The sequence below is a fragment of the Excalfactoria chinensis genome, chromosome 12 (assembly GCF_039878825.1).
Source record: "Excalfactoria chinensis isolate bCotChi1 chromosome 12, bCotChi1.hap2, whole genome shotgun sequence".
Lineage (NCBI taxonomy): Eukaryota > Metazoa > Chordata > Aves > Galliformes > Phasianidae > Excalfactoria > Excalfactoria chinensis.
The window spans coordinates 4,729,888-4,752,594 of NC_092836.1; the positions used below are offsets into that span (position 1 = coordinate 4,729,888).

General features: G+C 47.4%; 1 protein-coding gene across 9 annotated transcripts in view; it reads left to right on the plus strand.

The window, feature by feature from the left end:
• Positions 1-22,707, plus strand: part of FRMD4B (FERM domain containing 4B) — a 105,659-nt gene that overhangs the window by 18,925 nt on the left and 64,027 nt on the right. For 4 of the 9 annotated variants that reach the window (XM_072347155.1, XM_072347156.1, XM_072347152.1 and 1 more), the window contains exon 1: positions 21,084-21,402. The exons of 4 other annotated variants lie outside the window; for them this stretch is intronic. In XM_072347155.1, coding sequence (XP_072203256.1) covers positions 21,241-21,402 — 162 coding nt within the window. In that variant the 5' untranslated portion in view covers positions 21,084-21,240. Of the gene's footprint in view, positions 1-6,655; positions 6,760-21,083; positions 21,403-22,707 lie in introns of those variants that run through there. One more of the 9 variants, XM_072347154.1, reaches the window with a different exon arrangement.

Sequence of the window (22,707 nt, forward strand, 5' to 3'; positions counted from 1 at the left end):
CGTTCTGTGCCTCTGCTGAATTATACTAGGAGCTATTTGCAGTAAGCAGGAAAGTTGTTGTTTGGTGGTGTTTCTGTGGGTTATGGCCACATTGCTTTGGTGCATGCATGCTACTCCTGTAGATGCTACTGGGTATTGTGAGCTCCACTGCTGGAATACAGCTTATCCACAGCCTTCCTCTCTTGGTGTCTTTGTTTTTTCTGTTGCTTTCTTGTATTTGGTTTTAAGTCATCTTTTCCCTCCTCATTTTAGGCTCTCCCTTCAGAGGAAAGAGCCAAAACATACATAGACACAAAAATAGTTGTTTTTGTGCCTAGCTGCGTGTTTACACGGAGGGGAATTTTATAGCAGCAGGAATGCACTGCATGTAGGCACATTGCGCTCCCAGGGAAGCCTCTGCCTCCCTGGGTTGCTGGTGGAAAACAAGCTGTATGCTACTGCTACAGCACATGCACTCTCAGCAATGGCATCATTCCCCTTCTTGGACTTGCAGTGAGAGCAATGCAAAATTACACAGTGTAAGACCCCCAAAGCAGTGATGGGACACCTGGTGTGCCCCATTGGGAAGCAGAGCATTGCAGTGTTGTTAGCAAAGATGGACACAGCCCTTGCTACTTGTTTTCTCTGCCGTTCATTCTTTATTATACTTAATAGATTCTTGTGAGCATCTCATAATCAAACCCAAAATGAAATGCAGAGGACAGTAAGGCTGTAAATGGGAGATGGATGAGCTCTCAGCTGTGGATGCGTGGGATTCACATCTCTGGGGATGCATGTTCATAAAGGCTGTGTTTGTTGATGGCACAACAGAGACCTAATTACAAGCCTGCACTGTCACAGCTGTGTTATCCTCGTGTGCAGACCAGGCACAAACATCAGTTTCCCAAGGGAGAATATTGTGTGTAATTCTGTATGTATTTTAATGTTCTCCATTTAAAATAAAATGAAGTATTTCCTCTTTTTTGCTCTACCGCAGCCGTGCCCTCTCCTTTTCCCTCCTATTCTTTTGCCAGTAGCTGTGGATTTTTAACTGTATTTTTCTGCCTCTTCAGTTGGCATCCTGCTTCCATATACTTCAGAGGGTGCCTTTCTCTGGGTCAGAACTGAGGACATTGGCCCAATTTGCACTTGCTGGCCTGGGAGTCGTGAAGTCATCTGACTTTTTCCCAGCGCTATTTATTTTTAAATGTTGTGTCACAATTCCCTGTTGATAAGGGTGGTTTGAAATAGAGCCTTAAGGCTTTGTGTCACCTAATGCTAAAATAAGGTGAGGATCCTGGATTGCAGTTTGTAAGTCTTTATAGCCCTGCTGTAATTAGTGTTTGCTTTAAAGAGGGGTCAGATTTTTACATTCCTGACTTGATCCTTGTTTGGGGCTCTCTTGACTGTATCTGCACTGCTTTGCATTGCTTTATTTCTTTTCAACAGTAGTATCAGTACAGTTTGTCTGATATTTTTAAGGTCCCTTTTTCCTTGAACAATGATACTTTGGGAAGTTTTCCTTCTGCAAAATGTCCTGTCCAGTCTAGAAATCCACAGTCACTCTATCACTTATTTCTAAGTAACTGAGGCCATCAGTGTGTTCCCATGGTCAGTGTGCTGTCCTGGGTTCCTAGATCCTTCCAAAAGGGGAGGGGTGGTACATAAGCTAACTTCTAGAGAAGCCAAGCAGTCTTTAGGAGAGTTGATAGCTTAAGCAAAGCTGTGCCTTGAGTGATAGAGGAGCAAAATGCATCTTAAGTTGGTGGAAAGACCTAAGATCTCCCTGACAGCTAATGGCAGCAGGTGATACAGCCTTGGCAAGGTGCTGTGGCTTGGTGTCTACTTATTGGACTCATTCTCAATTGTAAGAACAGTTTAAACCTTCACATCAGGTCCAAAGGAACGTAGTAGGTGCTCAGTTTTCTAAACTATTCCACAAAGTGCTACACAAGCGCAGTCGCTTGTAGCCAGCCCTGCCTCTGGCTTATGTATGATACAGCAGTGCAAATCTAAGAACATCAGCCATTCAGTGGCTCTGTTTGCAGGAAGAATTAATGACTGCAGATCAAATCATGCTGACGGACCAGAATGTAGGCAAGTAGTGTGGCCCATGGAGCTTTGATGAGAAGTTGGGGCAGAAACAGCAAACTTGGCTGTCACCCTCTGTATGCATGTAGAGGACTTAGAGTTCAGACCCTGATGCTGTTGAAATTAATGGAAAAAGCTTGTCATTATGGCTGAACACTGGGGAGTTCTCTTAGAATGGTGGCGATCCTGTGTGTGTGTAGAAGGCATTTGCATAACACACTGTATCAAGACATCTCCAAAACTGAAAATGGCTTTCTCAGCTGCAGAGAGTCACTTTATTTCCTACTATAAATAATAAACTCATTTTCTGCGGCAGAAGTGGTCCCTGCAGGGAATACTGATCAAGGCCATTCCCAGGGTCTAGGAGCTGCTAATGCATCTTGCAGCTGGGCTGCTCTGTGCCTGCTCTGCTGGTCCTTGAGTTGTGACTGGGGGCTGTGCAGTGCTGTGCTATGCAGTGGTGCTGCATGGACCTGGTGCAATACAGCCACCTTGCAAAGCTGCCATGGAATTGGTTTGGGTCACATCTCAGGCTTTGTGTTGGTGGGGTCGGTGGGCAGCTTCTCATGTTGCTTTTCATGGGGTGGGAGAAAGTGTACTGTGATATGAGAAATGCCTTCAGATTGCCATGTTGGGTACAGCTCACTAATGTGTTGACTTTGAATGCGGTAAGGCTTTTTACAGGGAAGGTTTTCTTGACTGTTCTGACAAATTACTCTTTAGGAGCATTCTGTTATACAGGGTCATGGGAGTGGAACGACTTGGTTCTTTGCTGCTGCATCAGTTTGAGGAATTAATATCACTGCACCTTTGATCACCTTTAAACACTGCTCTAGCAGGGAAGATGATGGCAATAGCCAGTGGCTCTTGCCCAGGGGGAGCTTCAAGTGGATTGGGTTCCATCCAGGTGTAAGGTTTCAAGTGTGAGCAGGAGCCAGGTTTTGAGATACAAAGCCACCTTCCCTGGGAGGACTGAGGGAAACTGCATCAGCTGTGTGCATTTTACAAACCCTTTGCATCCCTGTGCCCTGGGGCGGTGGGTGCAGAGCCAGGAGCTGTGCTGCTTGCACTGCTGGGTGCTGTCACTTTGACTGGCCTTGGTACAGCTCATTCTTCTACTGTAGGACTGAGATTTAAGTAGTTGCATGTGGAACAGACTGGGTTTTGCTCTGAAATAAACAATGATACAGTTAATATGAATATGACCACAGAATGTGTGCTCCCACTGATGCTAGGTGGGCTTAAGTGACGGGGTAGGTAAAAGTGGAACAAAACCTTGCATCTCCTTCAGGGCTATAAATAAGTTCATCAGACTCATAAGTGCTTTGGTTCAAGGCAAGGTCCGTAAGATAGTGAAGTCCAGGCTTTCTGTTACTGCCTTGAAATCAAAATGAAGCCAAAAATCACAGAACCCAATTAATCATCTTTGGGTTAAATCTTGCAAGTAATACTGTATAAACACTTTAGATCCAGAGGGGATTATAGGCAAATACAAAGCTGATGGAGGAGTTTGAGGATGTTCTGAATTGCAAAGTAGATGTGCAGAAAGTATTTCTGGAGCCTGTGGGCTGGAAGTGTGTGGAAGCAGGAGTGGATGGAGGTTCTGAGGGCAGCACTAAATCAGACCTGGTTGAGGCTGGGGGACAGCAGATGGGTCAGGGAGAGGAGAAGGTAAAGCTGCAGAGCCGAGAGTGGCCAATGGTCTATGGGGCAGCCTGAGCCCAACCCCCAGTGCTGGCTTGCTTGTGGGCAAGTTGCTTAACCACCGTGGGTTTGCTTGCTCACCTATAAAATGAGCATCAGTCATGGCAGGGGGCTGGAATCAACTGATCATTCTCAGGCATTTCAGGATAGTGTTTTACTTTGGATCACTCTTAGACACAGTCAGGTATGAAATGCTGTGTAATAGTTGTGTTTATGAGTCAGTTCATTTATTGTGATGGGAGAATGGGGGGAAGAGGCAATATATTATGTAGATTTTTATTTTTTTAATGAAGATAATTACTGTATTGTGCCTTTGGTATCAGAAGGGGCTTTTTCAGAAGGCTGAGTGCCAGACATTTCCCTATGGGAGACAAATTCTCTCTGGTTCTTCATCCTCTTTGTGTCTGCAGTTGAGTACACATGATTAATTGATGGCTTCATTTCCCCAAAGCTGTGTGTCTGGAGCAGTCTCCATTATCCTCCCTGCTCAGGCACCTACCCAGGCTTTGTGTTTGTTAGAGCTGTGATTCCACATATACATTACTCTGTTTTCCTGGTACATTAGAATTTTTCCTCTCTGAAGTGCTGTGACTTCTCTTATCATTTTTACCTCCAGTGACTTGTGGTGCAAGCTCCCCTCACAGTTAATTCCCTTAGATGATTTATTTACTAGTGACACAGCAGAGCCCTCAACATAGTAATTGCAATGACGTGATCGTCAAAGCATCAAAAGCAGGAGCCTGGGTTCCTCATCTCCCCTGTGCTGCTGCAGTCCTCCCACCTCTCCCTTTGTGCTGTCTTTGTTGCTTTAAACCTTTTGGGGAAGGAAAAAAAAAACCCATAACCAGATAAAAACTGGATCCATGCATCTGTAGATAATGAAGCATGTGGCTTCCTTCAACCCAGCAGCACCAAAATACTGTCACATCATTTGATTTTGCTGACCCCATGCACCCTCCTTGACCCAGTGCTTTATGACCCTGTGGAGACGGGCTATATGGGCAAGGGGATGGAGGAACAGCAAAGTGCTGCTCCCATATCTAAACATGCGAACAAAAAATGAGTACTTAAAGCTCAACTGTTTTATCTTGTCTGGAAGAAATATTCCACACAGCTGGAAAACTTGTAATTGAATTTAAAGATGATGACCTCTGGGACTACATGTCTGTATGAAGCACAGGTGGATGGATGGCTGGTGAGCCTTTGCTCTGTGCCTGCAGAGTGGATGGGCACTGAGTGGGAGGAGCTCATCTCCTCCGTGCTGCCCTGCCCGTCCTTCTGCCTTCTGGGACAGATGCTCATCACCTTGATGCAGGTGCAGTGCTGGTTCATGGCCTGTTGCAGGTGCTCTGGGTGATTCTGGTTGGAATCAAGTCCTCCCAGAGCTTGGATTCTGGAAGGGTCTCCTCAGCAGGAAGCTAACTGCTGGTAGGGGGTTAAGGGCTGCTTGGAACAAGCAAATCTGGCAGCACAGCATGTGGAGCTGCTGCATCGCTGCTTGAGGTGTGCTGATTTCACTGATCCAGGCTGAGGCCATTAATTAGCTTGTTTTATGTATACACATGTCTTATCTAAGTGGTTTTCTGTTATTTGGGAGTAATGGGAAATGAAAAAAGTGATCAAATGTTCCTTCTGGGCTATAGGGGCAGAGCAGGGATCCCATTCCTGAGATATGTGCTGGGTTTGGGGCCTGGCTGGTGGTGGGCTTGCTGTGCTGGCACAAACCAGCTCTTGCTGGGCACCAGGAGCTCAGGGAGCCACAGCTCCATTATGTTCTAATAGCCTGAGAAATGAAATACAACAATTAGTTGGATTGTTAAATGGACCTAGAGCCTACGTCAGAGATCTTTCCAACAGCGTTTGGTGCACAGAGTAACAAAACAAGCTGCAAAAGCAGGATTACTGCAGGCTTTGTCTTGCTTGTGCTATTTCGGCCCTGCTGCAGCACAGCTTAGAGGTGTTTGTTGCTCCTGGGATGGGGTAGTGGGCTCAGATGTGGCTGTGCTCCCGGCTCCATGTTGTGTGTAGGGCCAGGCTGCCTGTGCCTCAGCTCCTCCAGGAGGGGAAGAAGGGAGGGCCAGGAGAAGGTCTTCCAAGTGATGGAAGAGCACTTACAGCTTATCTTTGAAACAAGTTTATTCTGTTTTGGCTTAGTGCTTCTTCAAACCTATTTACTTTCACATGCTGAAGCTGAGCATGTTTGTCTTTACTGAAAGGGTTATAACTGCCTTCAGGGATTGCTGTAGATCAAATACTGCTGAACTGGCTGTGGGAGGAGCTGCAGAGGAATGATGTACAAACCAGCTGAAGGACTGTGTTCTTCAGCACTACCACATGCAGCTGCATTTGATGCATGCAGGTGGTGTTGTCCCTTTGTTTTGCCACTGTTTTATACATGGCAGCCTGTGATGCGTCTGGGAAATGGAGTAGGAAAGTGGCTCTGTTGTGAATGCTTTATTATTAAAAGGACTAGCTGTTGAATGTGGTTCTTACTATTTTTTTTGCGACAGTTCAGTTGCAAAATGTTAACTCTAATCTGATCTTCTGAGTAGCGTTATGGAGCAGAGAAGTTGAACATCAGCATGTAATTCAGCCCTGTTCACATGTGCTGCTTTCCAGGACTTCCATCCTGGTGCAGAACAGCTCCTGTTCTCATTCTGCTCTGGCTGTTGAGTGCTTCAGAACATGCAGCAGGAGTCCTTGGTGAGCACCAGGTGTTGCAGTCGGGGGAGAAGCTCTCAAGGACAGAGCTCTGCTCCCTGAGGGGATGGAGCAGGTGGGGTGGGATGGAAGCAGCTCCTGGGAGCAGTCCCTAGGTGAGAAACACCTGGGCCCTTCCTTGGTGCTCATCAGCTCTGCTGCAAGGTTAGGTAGCCCTTGGTCTCCCCAGTGATGCTTAGGGAGGAAGCAGTGAAGCAGTTCTCTCATGTTCCCCTAATGGGAAGAAAGATCCTGTTGGCCCCATGCTCTTCTGTGCTGCAGAAGGTGAGGCAAGGCTGCACTGGAATGTACACCCCCAGTGGGGAATGCCTGGTGGGCTGTGGAAGGAAGGATGGGCTGCCTGTGGGTGGGGGCTGTGCTTGTGCCAGGAGCTTGGCTGTCAGTTCGGGTGAAGGCAGATGGAAGTAATTTTACAGCTTGGAAGCCAGCTGACAGTTGTGTTTTGATACAGATCAACTATGGGCTGGTCAGTCCTCGGAGGAAGTTGTTGTCCTGACCCCATCATTTAGTGGTTGGTCTGTGCCCTAAAAATATATTTATACGCCCTTGCTGTCTGTTCTGGAGGCTCAAACTCCTGCCCTCCCTGATAATGATGGGGAATGGTGACCTTCAGCATTTGCTGTCTTACCAAGCAGTAGACCTCTCTGACTTTGTTCTCTCTTCATGCATCTTGAATTCCAAACGCTGGGAGTTCTGATACTGCAGCAGATGCTCTCCTGTTTGGTAGGTTTGTGGCGTTCGGGGTAGCTGAGGAAATCTTGAGCATGTGAATCTCCAAGGGCAAATGGAAATAAACCCAAGTGACAGTTTATTGTGAATCTCTCACTTCTTTGTGTTCTTATCCCAGACAAAGCTTTGTCTTTTATCTCATAATTATGTTATTCCCCATGAGCAACTTAATCAAAGCAAGGGTTTGTTGGTTTTCATTTGGGTGGTGCTAATCTGATCTACTAGATGGCTGTATGATCTCCAATATAGATGTTGGGGAGCTTTGGGGGCAGATTCCTGCAGCTTCAGTGTGCTGTCAAGGGGATGGGCTCTGACTGTGTTGAGCAGCTCTGACTTTGCTAGCACTGTGGTTAGGTGCTGCTGCTGCTTGTGGCTGCCTTTCTCTTCCCTCTTTCCATTTCAGCTGCATGTTTTCTGAGATTCTCTTCTGTCATTTGTGGAGAGTGCTGTGTTTCTTACTGGGACCTTTGAAATTGAAATCTTGCTTCATCTTGGAACAAACGATTTGCACTTCATAAAATGCAAAACGTGTATAATATGTGTTGGCAACAGGGGGACTGGCAGGTAAGGAGATGACTGCATGACGGATATTGGCTTTGAGGAGATGCTTTTCTGTCTTGGCCTTAACGTGCTTTGCTCTATGCACCAGAACAGCCTCTTTAAATATCATTCTTGGCGACTTCAGCCAAACCCTCACTGCTTTGCAGGGCGCTGCAGATTAATGCTACTACAAGCTTGGGCTCTTAATGCAATCCCAACCCTTTAATTAAAACAACATGGAACAAAAAGGGAGAATTAGTTAAAAATAACAACTCTCGGAAGCCCAGCTTGCCTTTTTATTAGACTTGTCCTCACTTTCTCAGCTTCTCTGATAAGAAGGATATTCTCCCTCTGGGATGCAGTGAATAAACTGGGATGTAACTCATTTGTTTGGGCATTATGTTTTAATTAATTTCTAACACTAATCCCTTCCCTGGACTATTATTTTTTTTTTCTTCTGGCTTATAGATAATAAAATAGTCCTGTTCCAGGCAGAGGTTTGGTGGTTTGTACCACTACAGAAATGAGGTTTGGGTGCTGTGTACCCCAGGGCTGGGGAGGTTCTGCATTGCCCTATGGGAGGGTGCTGGGGGGACTTCCAGGAAACCCACCCAGAATGTGTGGAACTTGAAGAGATTCAGTGTGCCTGGAGTGCAGCCACATTTTTCAGTGAAGTAAAGCGTATGCTGCATAACATTCTTTGGAATAAAAGTTATCCTCTAGATAACATGGGTTGGTTTTTCTTTTGTATTTAGACTTGCCTAGACTTCCTTATGGCAGAAATGGTTCAGGCTCCCTTTAAACTGATGGGAAGCTTGCCATTCAAGCAAGGGAGGAGATGGGCTCTCTCTGATCTTCCAGTAATGAAGTGGTGTTTTTGCGCAGTCCCTTCTCTCTGCAGCTCTTCCTGGCTGCCCCTGCATCCTACTTACTTAGCCTTGTCCAGTCTTTCTGAATCAATATGCACTGCTGCATTACTGGAATAGGAAAATGAAACAAAAATCCCAGCAGAGGTTTTGGCATGAGAGCATTGTTTAAAAACGGAGGGGGTGCAATTTAACTCAAATGGGCTCGGTGTGTGTTTTTTTTTTTTCTTTTCATTTCTAATCTATACATAAGTGCCTGAGTGGAAATTCCTGTCCAAGCAGAGCTAAAATAGCTCTGGAAGGGGTTAGATTTCATTCTGCCCAAGTACTGAAGCTGCTGCAGGTGCCTCAGACGATGACTTCATGTGCTGCTGTGCCCAGAGAGTGCTTTCCAACTGTGTTGTAGCTCTAGGCTGACTTTCTAGTAACAGAGCAGAGCATGACCTCTGTCGTCTTGCTGTGATTTGGGGAGAATTAAGGGACAGATGGGCAAAATGCTTATGAAACAAACCCTGGCTTCCGCACACTGAAAATCTGCTGATGCAGAAGCAGACGGACAGAGCAGGCTCTTAAAATACACAAAGCAGGAGGGCACTAATTGCATAGTGGCTGTAGAGAGGACCAATGCTCACAGGGAATTGCACAGAGAATTGCTTCATTCTTTAGATGCAAAGACGCTTTGGATCTGGCTTGTTTAGGTGTGCAATTGGGACAGTGGTGGCCCTGAAAGAGCGGAGAGTGGCTTGTAAAATACAGAGGAAAATCATCCTGTTAAGTTTCTTTTTGTGCTGTTTCTTTTAAATTATGTTCCTTTCTAGTCTGAGAGCAATTTTTTTTTGTTAGGTACTGGTTCATCACATCTTGGTCTATAGCAGATCTGAATTTGGTCCATCAAAAAAGGCAGCGGTTGGAGCAAGGGTTGTGCTGTGTGTGGGACTGGGCTCTGCTGCTGTTTGAGAGATGGATGGATGGGAAAAGGCTCTAGGTGACTGCGGGGAGCTGTCAGGCAGGGTTCTGGTCCCTCATGTAATGCCATCAGAAAGAGGTCAGTCTGAAATACTGGATCTGATTAAGTCATGGTAGAAGCAAATCAGTCCCACTGGAGGTTGTTGAAACCTTGTGGGGAGAAGTTTCAGTGGGGATAGTGATTTAAGGGAGTGCATTTCCCAGTAGTGTAGGGACGTGGTCTGGTAGACGTGATGGTTGGATGTTGTTAAAGGTCTTTTCCAACCTTAATGATCCTTTGATAATAAATTGCCAGGCAAAGTCAAGAAAATAGCAAGAAAATAAATACATGAGATGGAACAAATCCCCCAGTGTTAGGACTGGATCTTCAATTGCCTGTTTGGCACAGAGGAGCTCAGCATGTGATGGTGTGGGCATTCTCATGACAGCTGGCTGTGGTTGGTGTTCAGCTGGTGGCCATGGGGAGCAGAGCCAGCAGCCCCTGCTGCTTTCCGGCAGAGGATCTCTGGTGGATTCTGGTAGGCAGCAGGAGCCCAGTCTGGCACTGGCTGCCCTCTAGCGTGCTGCTGCCTGCAGCAAGGCACTGCAGGAGCAGGGAGTGTGCTTGCCATTGGCGGCCCTTTAAAACTTGGGAGCAGACTAATCCTCTAAATCTCAGTTTAAACTGATGACCTGTTTACCTAGTAGGAATCTGAGTGCTGGGAGATTAGTGCATGCTAAGCAGGAGGTGATTTACATCTCACACCCAGAGAGTATTGAGGATTCGGGGAGGTATGGAGGCTGTGCTGTGCTGTTAGATCTGGCCCTTTGTGTTGGCATGCTCCTGCCCCATGTATTTTGGTGTGATCTGCAGCACTTCTGGGCTGATCTGTGGGAGGAAGGGCTGCTGCAGGTGTAGAGCAAGCTTCTGTGCAGCATTTCTCAATGTGGGAACATTGCAGGGTGACTTTTGACACCTGCTGGTGTGAATCAGTGCTGATGACCCAGTGCAAAGAAGGGTTTGGTTTCATTTCAGTAGGTGAGATGCATGTTGCAGGTTGTTTGGTGTTTTTTACATCCCTTATTTCTCCGGCTGCTAGAATGTTGTGGTGTGTGTAGGGCTGAGAGCGGTGCAAGTCCTGTCTGACAGCTGCAATTACTGAGCTGTGGCTGGCAGCACAGCAATCCCATGGGGACCACGAGCAATGAATCCAGCTCCCAGAAAATTGGTTAACCTGAAGGATGTCTGCATGGTGCTGGAGAAGAGTGCAGACATGACTTCGATCGAGAGGATTGGAACACTTGTTGCTGGGAAGCACTGTTGCTCTGGGCTGTGTCAGAGATACCCAGGGGTGTATGGGGAGGGCTGGGTGTGCAGGGTTAGAGCTTAGTCAGGAGGTGTGCGTTTAAGGGATCTGCTTCAGCCTGACTCCTGTAATTAAGGAGCATGTATATATCTGTACCTTGGAAACACTTCATTCATTAATCTAATGTTGAGGAGAATTATGCAGAGATGAACTTAAAGATGTAAAGGAAGGCTGGGGTTTGCATCTGGAATGAAGCGAGGCATGCAGCAGCTGTAGTTGTTGGAAAGGAGAGCACCAGCAACACGAAGGAACTATGCCATGGTTCCAGCTATGCACCAGTGTCTGTACAACATACCAGACTGAATGTGTAGGCAGTTTGCAGATAGAGGTTTGGACGAGGGAGGGCACTGCAGGAAAAAAACTGGGAAAATGTATCCCTCTAAGAATGCGTGAGGTTTCATGAGGGCAAGGTGATTTCTTTGCTATGGATTCCCATGGAAGATTTAGACTAAAGCTAAGTGGGGATAGAATGAAACTCTTACATGGTAGTGAGAAGTGAGGGGTAAACAGATGCAGGAGATTGCAGTCCTGGTGCTGATGCCAATCAGTGGATGCTCCTCTGGTGGTGAGACTGCATAGAGGTGTTTTTAGATGGTTTGAGTTCTGCATGTCACGTTCTCCAAGTGACATGTTCTGGACTCTGTGGCCAATCAGTGTGCTCCTTTGGTTGTGAGCACATCCTTGGGGTTGCGTGGGAAGTGGGTAAATGAATCCAGAACAGCAGCAGTGCTTTAATGGTAAGGCAGTGGTGGCTGAAGTGCAGCAAAGCAGTCACATCTGGGAGCAAAGGGAAGAGCTTGCCGTTAACATGAAATCTGACTCTTGCTTTGTTTTCCTTTGGTCACTGAACATCCCCTTTGAACGTGGCTGGGGGAAAGTCTGAAATCCTGCAAAACCACTTTCTTTTTTTTTTTTTTCCTCCTTCCTTCCAAGGCAGGGCAGGAGCAAACAGCTCGCACACCTCCTGCCCTGTGGGCCCTTACAGGCTGAACCAGTTTGCCCATCTCTGGGTGCTGCTGGGGAGGTGCCTGCTCCAGGAGGGCTTTGCAGAGGCTGCAGCTGGGCTCAGGGCACCGAGCAGGGTCTGATACAGTGCTGAGGAGTTTATGGAGCAAGGCACGGAGTGAAGCGTGCAAGCAGCTTTTGGCTCCGGAAGGTACCTGCCATCAGCTTTCAGGTGAGAGACTGAGATTGTTTGCTCTGAGCATGGGAGACTTCTGTTGTGTTTTCAGTTCTGTTCCTGTGGCTGGAGGTGTTCCCAGGAGCTCAGATCAGGAGTGCCTTAGCACAGAGGGTGTCAGGAAGCTTCTGAGTGTCCTTGGATTAAGTACTGCAGCAGAGGGAGCACAGGGCTCTGCAGGCTGTTTCAGCTCTGCGGTTCTGCACCCTGCTGCTGGGCACCAAGACCTACAGGGCCAGCACTGCACTGAGCTCCTAAGTGCTTTTGTTGCTCTGAAGTCTGCTTCAAATCCACACTGGGATTTCCAAGGCTAATGGCTGGGACTCAGGTGTTTTTTGGCACAAATCCCTTATGCCCTGGTCTAAAGATAGGGAAAAGCAGGCTGCTCTTTTCCTTCTTCCCTCATAATGGATAATCTGTGGATACTGAGAAATGGTATTATTGACATGAATGTGCTGAGACATAAGGCATGAACAGCTGGAAAATGTGCTTTCTCCTGCCATACTGTGAGGATATGTGGCATTGTCAAGCTCTATTTACTAGGGCTGGAGCTGTGAGTCCACTCCAAGCTATGTAAGATAGTCTGGGATAGGGAATATCCTCCATGTGCCATTGAGGCAGGTGACAGTTCCCTTTCTCTGGTGACAGACATCCTGCCCATCAGCTCAGTGCTCCTTGAAGGGATATGTGAGTAGATCCCTGCTGTGGCAGCAAGCATATTGAGGAACAGATGGTGCTGTGCTACAACTTTACCTGCTGTAAGGCTAATGCATAACTCAGCAATACAGAAACAGGCATTGTATTCCAGTGGCTGCTGTATTCTGGTGAGGGTTTGCATTTGATTTGTCCCTTCCTCCTGCTGATTGCTAAAGGATATTATACATAACTTTTTTCTTCCCAGAGGGTTTGGAAATATAACATCAATAAGATTTGTGATGGAATCCCTGAATTTATTCTCTTTTCTGTTTCTGTGCAAGTTATACCAATGAGCGCATGCCATGATGTGCTGAAGGAGCTCATAGCAGGTGTCTGGTGTCCCCCCCTCAAGCTCAGTGCTTCTCCAGGTAATGCTGGAATGATTTTTAAGGCTTGGAAGCAGCTGTATAGAGCAGAGGATAATGAAACAACCTGTATTCTGCAGCAGGCCATCCTTCCTCCTCCTGATGCCACATGCATTGGTGTCCCTGGTCTTGGTGTGGCTGTTCCTTTCCCACAGGATGGGAGCAGAGGTCCTGGGAGCAGCCATGTGGTGCTGAGTGACCTCTTGAAATGGGTAGGGGAAGGGATTTGTGCCACCACTTCACCCATTGATCTGAGTGAGAGTAACAGTGTGGTGTTTTTTTTTCCCAATACTCATTTGGTCTTATGGCTGCAGAAAGGGTCTAATATGAACTCTGTAACTCTGTTTCCAAGCATCCTCTTCCTGCTCCAAATGGCTTCCTTTCCCTGGCTGAAGCTCACATCATGTCCTCTCCAAGGAGCATGGGAAAAAAAGCATTTTAATTTTGCACTCTTGGCAAGTGAAGAATCACGCCCATGAAAACAAATACCCGTTAATTATGGCCATGAAATGCTGATTGAATCACAGCTCTGATAATGGCAAGGGCAGTTTGCAAGCCTGCTTCGTATCCCAGAGGGGAAAAATAGAGATGAGAATTTCTTTGAGGAAGCTTTCAGCCATCCATTTACAAGTTTCGCTGCCAACAGGTACTGCTCAGTTATGGCAGTGTTTCCATTTCAAGCATGAGAGGGGAATGAAGTTATTGCCTGCGCTAATTGTTAACAAATGCTGAACTCTCACTCGTGCCCATTAGAACAGGAATAGCATTTCTGGGTGTAGGAGTGGTGTGTGTTGACCCCCATTGGGGAGCCTGCTGCTCCCCCTCCCGCCCCCTCTCTGCCCTTTCTTCTTGTTTTTCTCCACCCATTGCCCTATGAAAGAAGTCAGTCTACTTTGTTTTAGCTCTGCAGTTGCTCTGCACCTTGTAGGCTGGGTTGACCCCCTGCACCCACATCCTTGCACTCTGCTCAACGCCAGCTGAGATTTGGGAAGCTCCCACCCTGCTGGCAGGGCTTTGTGTCCAGCACCTGCACAAATCCTACACTGGAGGGGTGAGGTCTCATCTGAGGGTTGACTCAACTCTGCAGCCCCTCCGCATTTCCCCTCTTGGCTTCCTCCTGCATTGTGCATGGCTTGGTGCTTCCGATGTCACCACTCCCACCATGAGTGTCTGATAAACCCGCTGCTGGTGTCACTCCTTTCTCTGGGTGCTTTTTTTTCAAGAAGGCAGTGATGTGGGAATGCTGCTCCTGGTGCTTGGAGGGGCTCAGCTTCCAAGGACACCTCTGGAAGGAAGCTGAGCTGTGGTTTAGGCATTGTGTGTGCCCAGGTGAGTCCTGGGGGCGCACCACTGTGTGGGTTCTGATCCACCTTTCCATATTCCCAGGGGCTGAGTAGAAAAATAGTGCTGCTTTTAAAATAAAAGTTTTAATTTTACTATAATTGCTTCTTGGCTGGCTTGAGTGTTTGCAAAAAGCCCCAAAAGCCTGAGGAAGGGCAGGGCAGTGCTGCAAGGCAGCGGGGCTGTCGCGTGGCCAACCTTGCTGCCAGCCCGCTGGAGGCTTTCCATTGCTTTCAATGGGCTTTGGATTGAGCCCATGGCGTGCTGGCTGTTTGTTTTGGAGGTCTTCTGAGGATAAAAGCAGCCTTTCAATGGCTGTTCTTTTGCCTTTGGCTCAGTTGCTCCCTGTGCCCCATGGCTGGGTGCTTTGGATGTGTCCCTGCTTTCTGAATGGGCGGCAGCTTGTGCGTTCTGGAAGGTTTGCTTTGGTCTTTCAGCAGTGTTTAGTGCCCTGCACAAGCAATGCAATCCCTCTCTGAGGAGTTGCTGTGTGCTGCCTGACTTGGTGAGCACCAAGACTCACCATCAAGAGACACACTGCTTACACCAGAGCTGCCTCACTCCAACAACAAAAGGCACCCATTTGCCACCTTCCAAATTCTGCATAGTTATCCCCTTTCTTTATTTGTCCAGAACTGACAAATGTACACTGCATGGCTATTTTGTTAGTAAAACGAGGCACTAATTGCTGTAGCAGCTGATGATACATTATGAAATTTCTTTGCTTTCTGCCTCCAAGCAGAATTACAGCAGACCTTTGTTCTCAGGAGGTGTTGCTCAATGGCAGTGCTGGCAATGTGTTATATAGATTTATGACTTACCAATTTTTCTTCTATTTGCTGATGTTCTTCCTACCCATTTGTGGTTCTCCTGCAAAAATTGGCCATGAAGATGCACAGCTGTCTCTTGGGTCCAAACTGAACTCACCTGTGACCTGTGGAGCATAACACGCTCATGTCTCATTGTGTTGGATCAAGCCTCAACTAAAGATAGCACAAGGGCAGTACTCTGCAGCATGCTGGAGCTATATAGTTGGATCTGGGTGGTTTGGGTTGGGGGAGAGGTGCTCTGTGGTGCTGGGAGAGACATGGGCTGCTTGTGCCATGCTCAGAACTCTATCATTGGATGGGGCTGGGTGGCTTCAAATTCTGATGTTAATGAGAGTTCATATCAGTGTTGGTGCAGTGACAGGAATGGAGTCTGGGTTTGTGGTCTGAAATTGCAGGTGGGGAGGAGAGGCGCAGAGGTGGCCAAGGTGGTCTCTTTGTTCATATTCCTTAAGGTGCAGTGATCTCAACTGTGACATTCTAACACATAAGGAAGGACAAATCCTCTCCTGGGTGTGTGTCTTTCCTGAGCTTTTGGCATGACCCATGAAGTCTGATCAAGGGCAGAGCATTGCTCTGAGTCATTATTTTTTTTTCTGGAGGCTGCAGCATCCCAGGTTACTCATCCTGAGAGAATGAATGCACTGAGGGTATAATTATCATAGTTGGACATCATTAATTCTCACTATTTTAAAGGCTCTTGTCAGGTGACTGATTGGTTTGGGTTGTTATTTTTGTCATCCTGGCCATGTATATCATGTGGAATGCTGAATCTTTACTATCCCATTTATGCTTCCTCTTACAGCACTGTAGATCTCTGCTGAGTACTTAGGTTAGGCAGTAATTCTACCCCATTTGCCATGGATTAACGAGGCTATAAAATAATCGTAAAGCTGGGGCAGCCCTGGATTTTCACACTCCTCACGTATTTGTATCTACCAGAGTCCTTCATCTAAGATCATTACCTGATTTCTCTGTGCTCCCTTTAATATTCCTTGCTGACTTTAAGTGCTGGGGATGCCAGCTTGCTTTGGGCTGTAGCAGGAGCTGGAGTGATGCTGATGCCCATTGTGGAATAATGTCATGGGGCATGAGGGAAGGCAAGCAAAGCAGGTTGGGAACAATGATGCCCATCACTGTGACCTCTTGGTGAGATGGGTGAAGGAAGTAGGATGCTGAAAGCATTCTGTGCTCTTGTTCCCTGTTGGTTTTGGAAAGGTGGATGTATGCAGCTACAACCTGCAGGAGTAGTGGGGCAATGTGGCTTTGTCAGTCTGTCAGCCTTCAGAGAGCTATGCTATGGGAACTGGGGGACACAGCCTCATGCTGATAGGACAGTGGCAAATGAAGACAATCCCAAGTTTGTGGAACTGGAGCACTGACTGCTTGTGATGAACCTGACCTGATTCTGTAGTGCCAGGTACGTGGGTATGGGATGATGTTGGAGGAGTCAGGCTGTGAGTGCTTTAATCACTTGAGGAGTTGAAATGCAGTGGCACTTCGTTTCTGACATGAAAAGATAATTAGCTGACTGTGGGATAGAGGCTGCGGGAAATTTGTGTTTCTGGCACAGTGCTGACTTTAAAAATGTGTGTCACTGCTTTATTGCTATTGTAGGAAAACATACATAGAAAGAGGAGGCAAAAAGACAGCACCTTGTGCATGGTTTGGAAAACTGCTGTTAAACCAGCACCTTAAACTGGCAGCAGAGGGGAGAGGCTCTGTCCTGCAGGTGTGAGTGGTTCAGGATGCAGTTCACTGTTGGGTTTGGCAGCCCCTTGGCTTGGAGCACAATTGGTGTGAAGAGCTGGAAACCCATGGAGTGCCTGGTGGTGCCCATGGAGAATGCCTTTCTTTAACATCTCTCACCTGCCTGCTCCAGATAGACCCATCATCTCCTCTTCCTAGCTAAGAGGAGGACAGCATGATCCTGCCATGTAGCTTGCATTTGCTTTCTAAATTCAGGCTTGATAATGTGAAAGGCAGTAGACAAATCTTTGGAACAATTGATCTATTTCCGAGAGGTGCCCAAAATTGATGCTAGTTTAAAGGATGATGTACGTTACAAAGATCTCTGGATTTTTTTCCTAGTAATCTCAAGGAATGAAATTGCTTTACAGACACCTTTTTGCCAGAAGTAGATTCTCTCTTCAGAAACTCTCAGTCAGCGAAGGCTGGATTACAGACTTATCCCATATGCCACTGCTGCTCTTTAAGCATCTTACGCACTGGGAGGTTACAACATCAAAGAGAGGATGGCTGATGACTACTTCACTTTATCTTTATTAAGTTGGTAATTAAGGGCCAGAGTGTAGCAGAAATGATTTTTTTGAAAAGTCACTTCATCTTTATTTGGGGTTAATTGCATTAATGCTCACAGCTTGACAGGCTTCTTACAAGACAAGAATTTAAAGAAAGTGCTAGGGAGATCTGAGCTAGGGCTAAGTGCTGAAGCTGCACGGGTATTCAGGGAGCACAGTGGGGCTTGGCACTGCCCTGCAGCCACCCCAGGATGTCAGGACTTGAGGGTTTGGACTCATGGAGTAGCAGTAGAAGCAGATATCCACTCAGTGACATGACCAAAGCAGAAGTGGTTCTCAGGACTCTGCAACGGTTGTCTCGGTGGTTTCTAGGTCTTTGCTGCACCCTGTGCTTTGTAGAGGACTGAATATTGGTTCCAGTCATCCTTAGACAGCATAAGAGAAGACAGGCAATGGACTAAAGCCATGGTCAGGGCTTAAAGCAATGGCTAGGGCAGACATTTGCTAGCCCTTACAATCATTTGGTATATCTTCACAATAACTCACCTTTTACTGCTGAAGGTGCTGAGACCAAAAAGGATCAAAGACTTAATGTCATTACCTGCCACCAGGGACTGGCTGTGTGTCTTCTTCTGTATCACTAATCAAGTAGTCTGTATCTAGGGGCAATGCAACTTTGTAGATGTCAGAGGAAACCAATGCTTTTGTCCTGTGGTTTCTCAGGTAGATGAATTATGTATCTATGTGAACTTTGTATGTGGTACCTTGAAAAGAAAAGCAGTGATTCACCTTCCCTCATTCCATTCATTGTGGCATGGAATGTAACATGTAAGGAGGGCTGAGGATCCCTCTGAGATCTTTTCCTATTACGCTGGTGAACCTTTGTTCCCTTTTAGCATTTATTATTCCAGGAATACACTCAATAATACAAAGAAAAGCATGAATCTGCTGCACATCACATTTTCTATCCTGTTAGCAGTGTGCTCCTTAGATTCTTGTTCTGTGGGCTTGTTCCTCACCAGAAATGAATGCCCTGTTGTTCGTACAGCTGCAGATCAAATAGATTTGTAGTATCTCTCTGCCTTGAGAGCGGTACATACATCTACAAAGTCTTTTTCTCAGATAGCTATTTTTTCCTCATGAAGGTTTGGTTACTGCGACCTTTGAAGGCCTTTGGGCATCCTATTGGCTTTCCCATAGTGAATTTGCTGTGATCTTTATTCTCCCTCTAACGAACATGAATATCAGTAACGTGCTTCAAATTAAAACACTTGAAATCACATTCTGAAAGTGGAAGTCCAGAAGGCAAAGCCAGTCTGGATGGATGCTTCATCAATCCCAAATTAAAACACCAATGTTCTGAATTGCATTCAGCTTTTCTTTGTGTTGTCAGCTCTGTTCCTTTGTGTGTTGGGAGAGCACTGTGGCTGAAATGGAGCTGGCTGCGGCTGTCCCAGCAGCACAGCAGGATGAGAGGCATAAAGTGTAGCTGCCCCATATACAAAGGTTATTTAAAAATACCATGGATCGTGCCATAGTTAAAAAATCCCTTGTGTTATAGCAGAGGAGAAAATGCTCATCTTTATCTTTTTCCTTATTTAGGGGAAAAAAGGCATGAAAGACAACAAGCATTATAACTTCTCAGAGTGATGTGGTTTGATTTTCCTGGCTTAAGTTGAGGCCATTCCTGTGCTATTTCCTTAACTATGAAGCTGCTCTTCTTTTTGTCTAGAAATGGAACCTGAAAATGACAGAAATTTGGATTTTCTTTTTTTAATCTGTGTTTAACTTTGGCGATGGCTTGACCACAATACGCAGATGCCATGGGAGGTGCTCCTGACAGCTCTTTGAGCAGTGCTATCCGGCTGCAATTACCCTCAGCTGCCTGGGGTGATTGCAGCTGGTGCCACTGGCCTCTCCCAATGGAAAACCAAAACTTCTCATTTTGTACATCCTTACTGATATTCAAGGGCCCTAAACATAGTATATAGAGTGGTGATGAGTAACACCCGAGGTGCTGGAAGCTTTTCTTGTGGCCACAGGCTAAGACAGCATTGAAAGGAGCAATGAAACTCTTGAGATGGGTGTAAAGGTGCTGGATTTTACTGTAGAGCCTGAGTTCTATTATAACAAGTTCTGTCTTTGCCCTGGATCAGTTGGAAGCTGCTGTAGGCTCCAAGCCATCATGCCATGGGTCAGGCAGGGGGAGCACCTCCTGGCTTGGCTTGGTGTGAGGTGGATAAGGTCCACCTTGCAGCATAGACCCTAATACAAGGCAGCTTGGAGGTTTCTGAACTCCTTTTTTCACCCTGGTGTGGAGATACTGAGGAAGGATGTTGCTTCATAACAGCTTCAGATGTTTGAAATAGTTGTCATAGTCTTTCCTGCATTGAGAGCTTATCTGAGATATTTAAACTCCCTGGAGCTGCGTGGAGAATCAATACCAGCACCAGTATGGGCTGCCTTTATCCACACCATTCTTGCCCTGTTCATTCATTTCATTGCAGAAGGCAATGGGGTTGGTCTGACTGGTGCTTTTACCAAAGTCTGTTCTTTGTGCAGTTTCCATCAGGGAGGTGCTGACAGTTGCACACATGCACTGAGCCACTTGCAGCTCCGGACCCAGAAAGCTTTAGGAAACCTCAAATCCCGTGAGGGATCTTAAAAAGGTTTATTGCCTTTTGACATCCACCCAGAGCTGCTCCCTTTGGCTTTTGCTAGGAAAGAGCTTGTGAAGGAGGGGTGCAGTGTGCTGGTATTAACAGCTTCTGCCTCAGAAGGGCAAATTGCCTGGGAGTTGGTATGAGATTAAGCGTCAAGGCTGTGTTCCCTCGTGGGCTGTTAGCAACTCCGTGTTTATTCTCTGTGCTCTGTTTGTACACAAGGAGCTTTGTTTTTCCCGTGCAGCAAGTGCTGTGTCAATGGAGCTGTGTGAGTTGTGTAGGAGAGCAGCACTGTCTCTTTGGCAGGTGTTGAACTTGCAGCCGGTACAAATGCAAACAGCAAGCGGGGTGTCTGGAGCTTTGCACTTTCGGCAGCTTCTATTGCCTGAGCTGAGGAAATCGGTGCCTCCATTCTGCAGGAGCTGCGCTGATCTATTTTTCCCCTCCACTTGCAATTCCCAAAGGTGCTTTTTAAAATAGGATTCCCAGGGAGAAAGCGCTGACAGCTCCGCTCCCCGCGTGGCAGATAACGAGGTGTCAGTGTGATCCTCCCGCTGGGTCCTTTCCTCGGAGCTGAGCGATGCGGACGAACGCACGGCGGAGCTCAGTGCAGGGCGGCAGCTCCCTTAATCCCTTAACGGTGGCGTATAAATGGGGTTGTTGTCAGGGCACATGGCTAAAGGGTTAAAATTTAATTAGAAAACCTGGTGGCAGCTCCCGGAGCTTAACGGAGATTTGTGTAAGCCGCTCGGAAGGACAAGGCTGCTGTGTGAGCTGCTGGCGGGGCCGGGCTACTGCAGCCGCTGGCTCTGGGGGCATGCCTGGAGCCTGCCCAGGAAGCGCCGTGAAAGAGGAGTTTGTTGGGAGGTTGGACGCGGCTCTCCGCAAGCCCTATAAAGCCAGCAGGCCGGCATGCCAGCTTGTTAAACGCCCAGCCCGGCGGGACGCGGAGGTGTGCTGGACCCATGGCTTCGGTACTGATGTGCGGGGTGGAGGACCTGCTGCTCGGGGGCAGCCGCTGCGTTTGGACGCTGACGGTGACGGCGCTCCGGCGGTGGTACGCGGGACGGCTGCGGGCGTGTCGGCAAGCGCTGCGGGCATGGTGCGGCCTCGGGGACGTCTACCAGGTAGGGGACACCTGTGGAGCTGCCAGTGGGGATGGGGGTGTGGGGTTCTGTTTGTCACAGCAGGATATTGGGGGGTTGCAGTTTGCGTTGCGAAGCGGTTCTGTCTGTGATAAATCTTGGTGTGTCGCTGGGCTATTTGTTAGTTTATGTTGGATATTTCCAAGCTGCTCCTTCTCTGCTGTTCTGTAACGTGGGGAGCTACAGAGCTCCCAGCAAAACTGCTCTTTCTTCATAACCATCAAGGCATCACTTGCATATGGAAGCAGTGCTAAAGGGACATCTGTACCTGCGCGATCCTATAGAGACCTGTTGCTGTTTAACTGTAAGGCATGCCCAGTTCAGGTGTGCCCGATGGTGGGAGAGCAGCTATACAACTGATGGCTCTTATGGTGCTTGAATGTATCTTGGCATTGCATACAGATGAATATCATCTGAATATGGGTTGTGGATAGTTTGGGAATGCACAGCCTGGCTGTTCTCCCTCCCTGCTGACCTGTCCTGCCCCACCAGCACTGCTAGGCTGGCCAAGGACCCACTGGCAGCAGCTGGGCTCAACTCTTCAGCTGCTGCTCACCAGTGGCTGCCTCAAAGTGTAAAGTTCTTCTAAGGCAAAGTGGAACTGTGCCTCTGTCTGATGTTACTGTCTCCTTGTGGCTTGGGGTGGGGCTTAGTTTGCCCTTGTTCTGCAGGTAGCATCACTCCCTTGTCACTATGGGGATGTGAAAATGGGCAAAATGAGGAGATGGGTGATGCCAGGCAGTGCTTGTGCTGGGTGGGGACCTGGATGCTACCCATCTCACTGCCCTGTGCAGCTCTGAGCTGTGCCAGATCCTCCCTGTGGTGGGACCGGGCAGGAACAAAGCTGCTCTCACATCTTAATGTCAGGAATTTCCTAGTAGTCATTTTGGGGTGCATTAAACAGCAATGGCTGAAAGAATGCCCTGCAGCTCTTCCTTGGGTTGTGCAACACATTGCTTTTTGTGCTGAGCTCTTGGCTCTTTGCTGTTTGAAAACTCTGGTGGGATCCTTCCTGATGCTGGTGGGAGCAGAACGAACACACAGCAGTCGGTGTCACAGCCCTATAAGAGGAATAAATTATTTCTGGCTTTGATTTCATCTCCCAGGGATGTGTGTGGTTTAACAGTTTGGGGAACAATACAGAGCTTTGTGTGCAAGGGGTGTGCAGGTGAGGTGATATGACAGGTCCTTGTGCTGCTGTGCAACCCTGAGGGCTGCAGTTCCTTTTCATCTGTGCTGGGGGAATTCACACTGCTTTGAGGGCCAGGGCTGTTTTCAGGTGAGGTG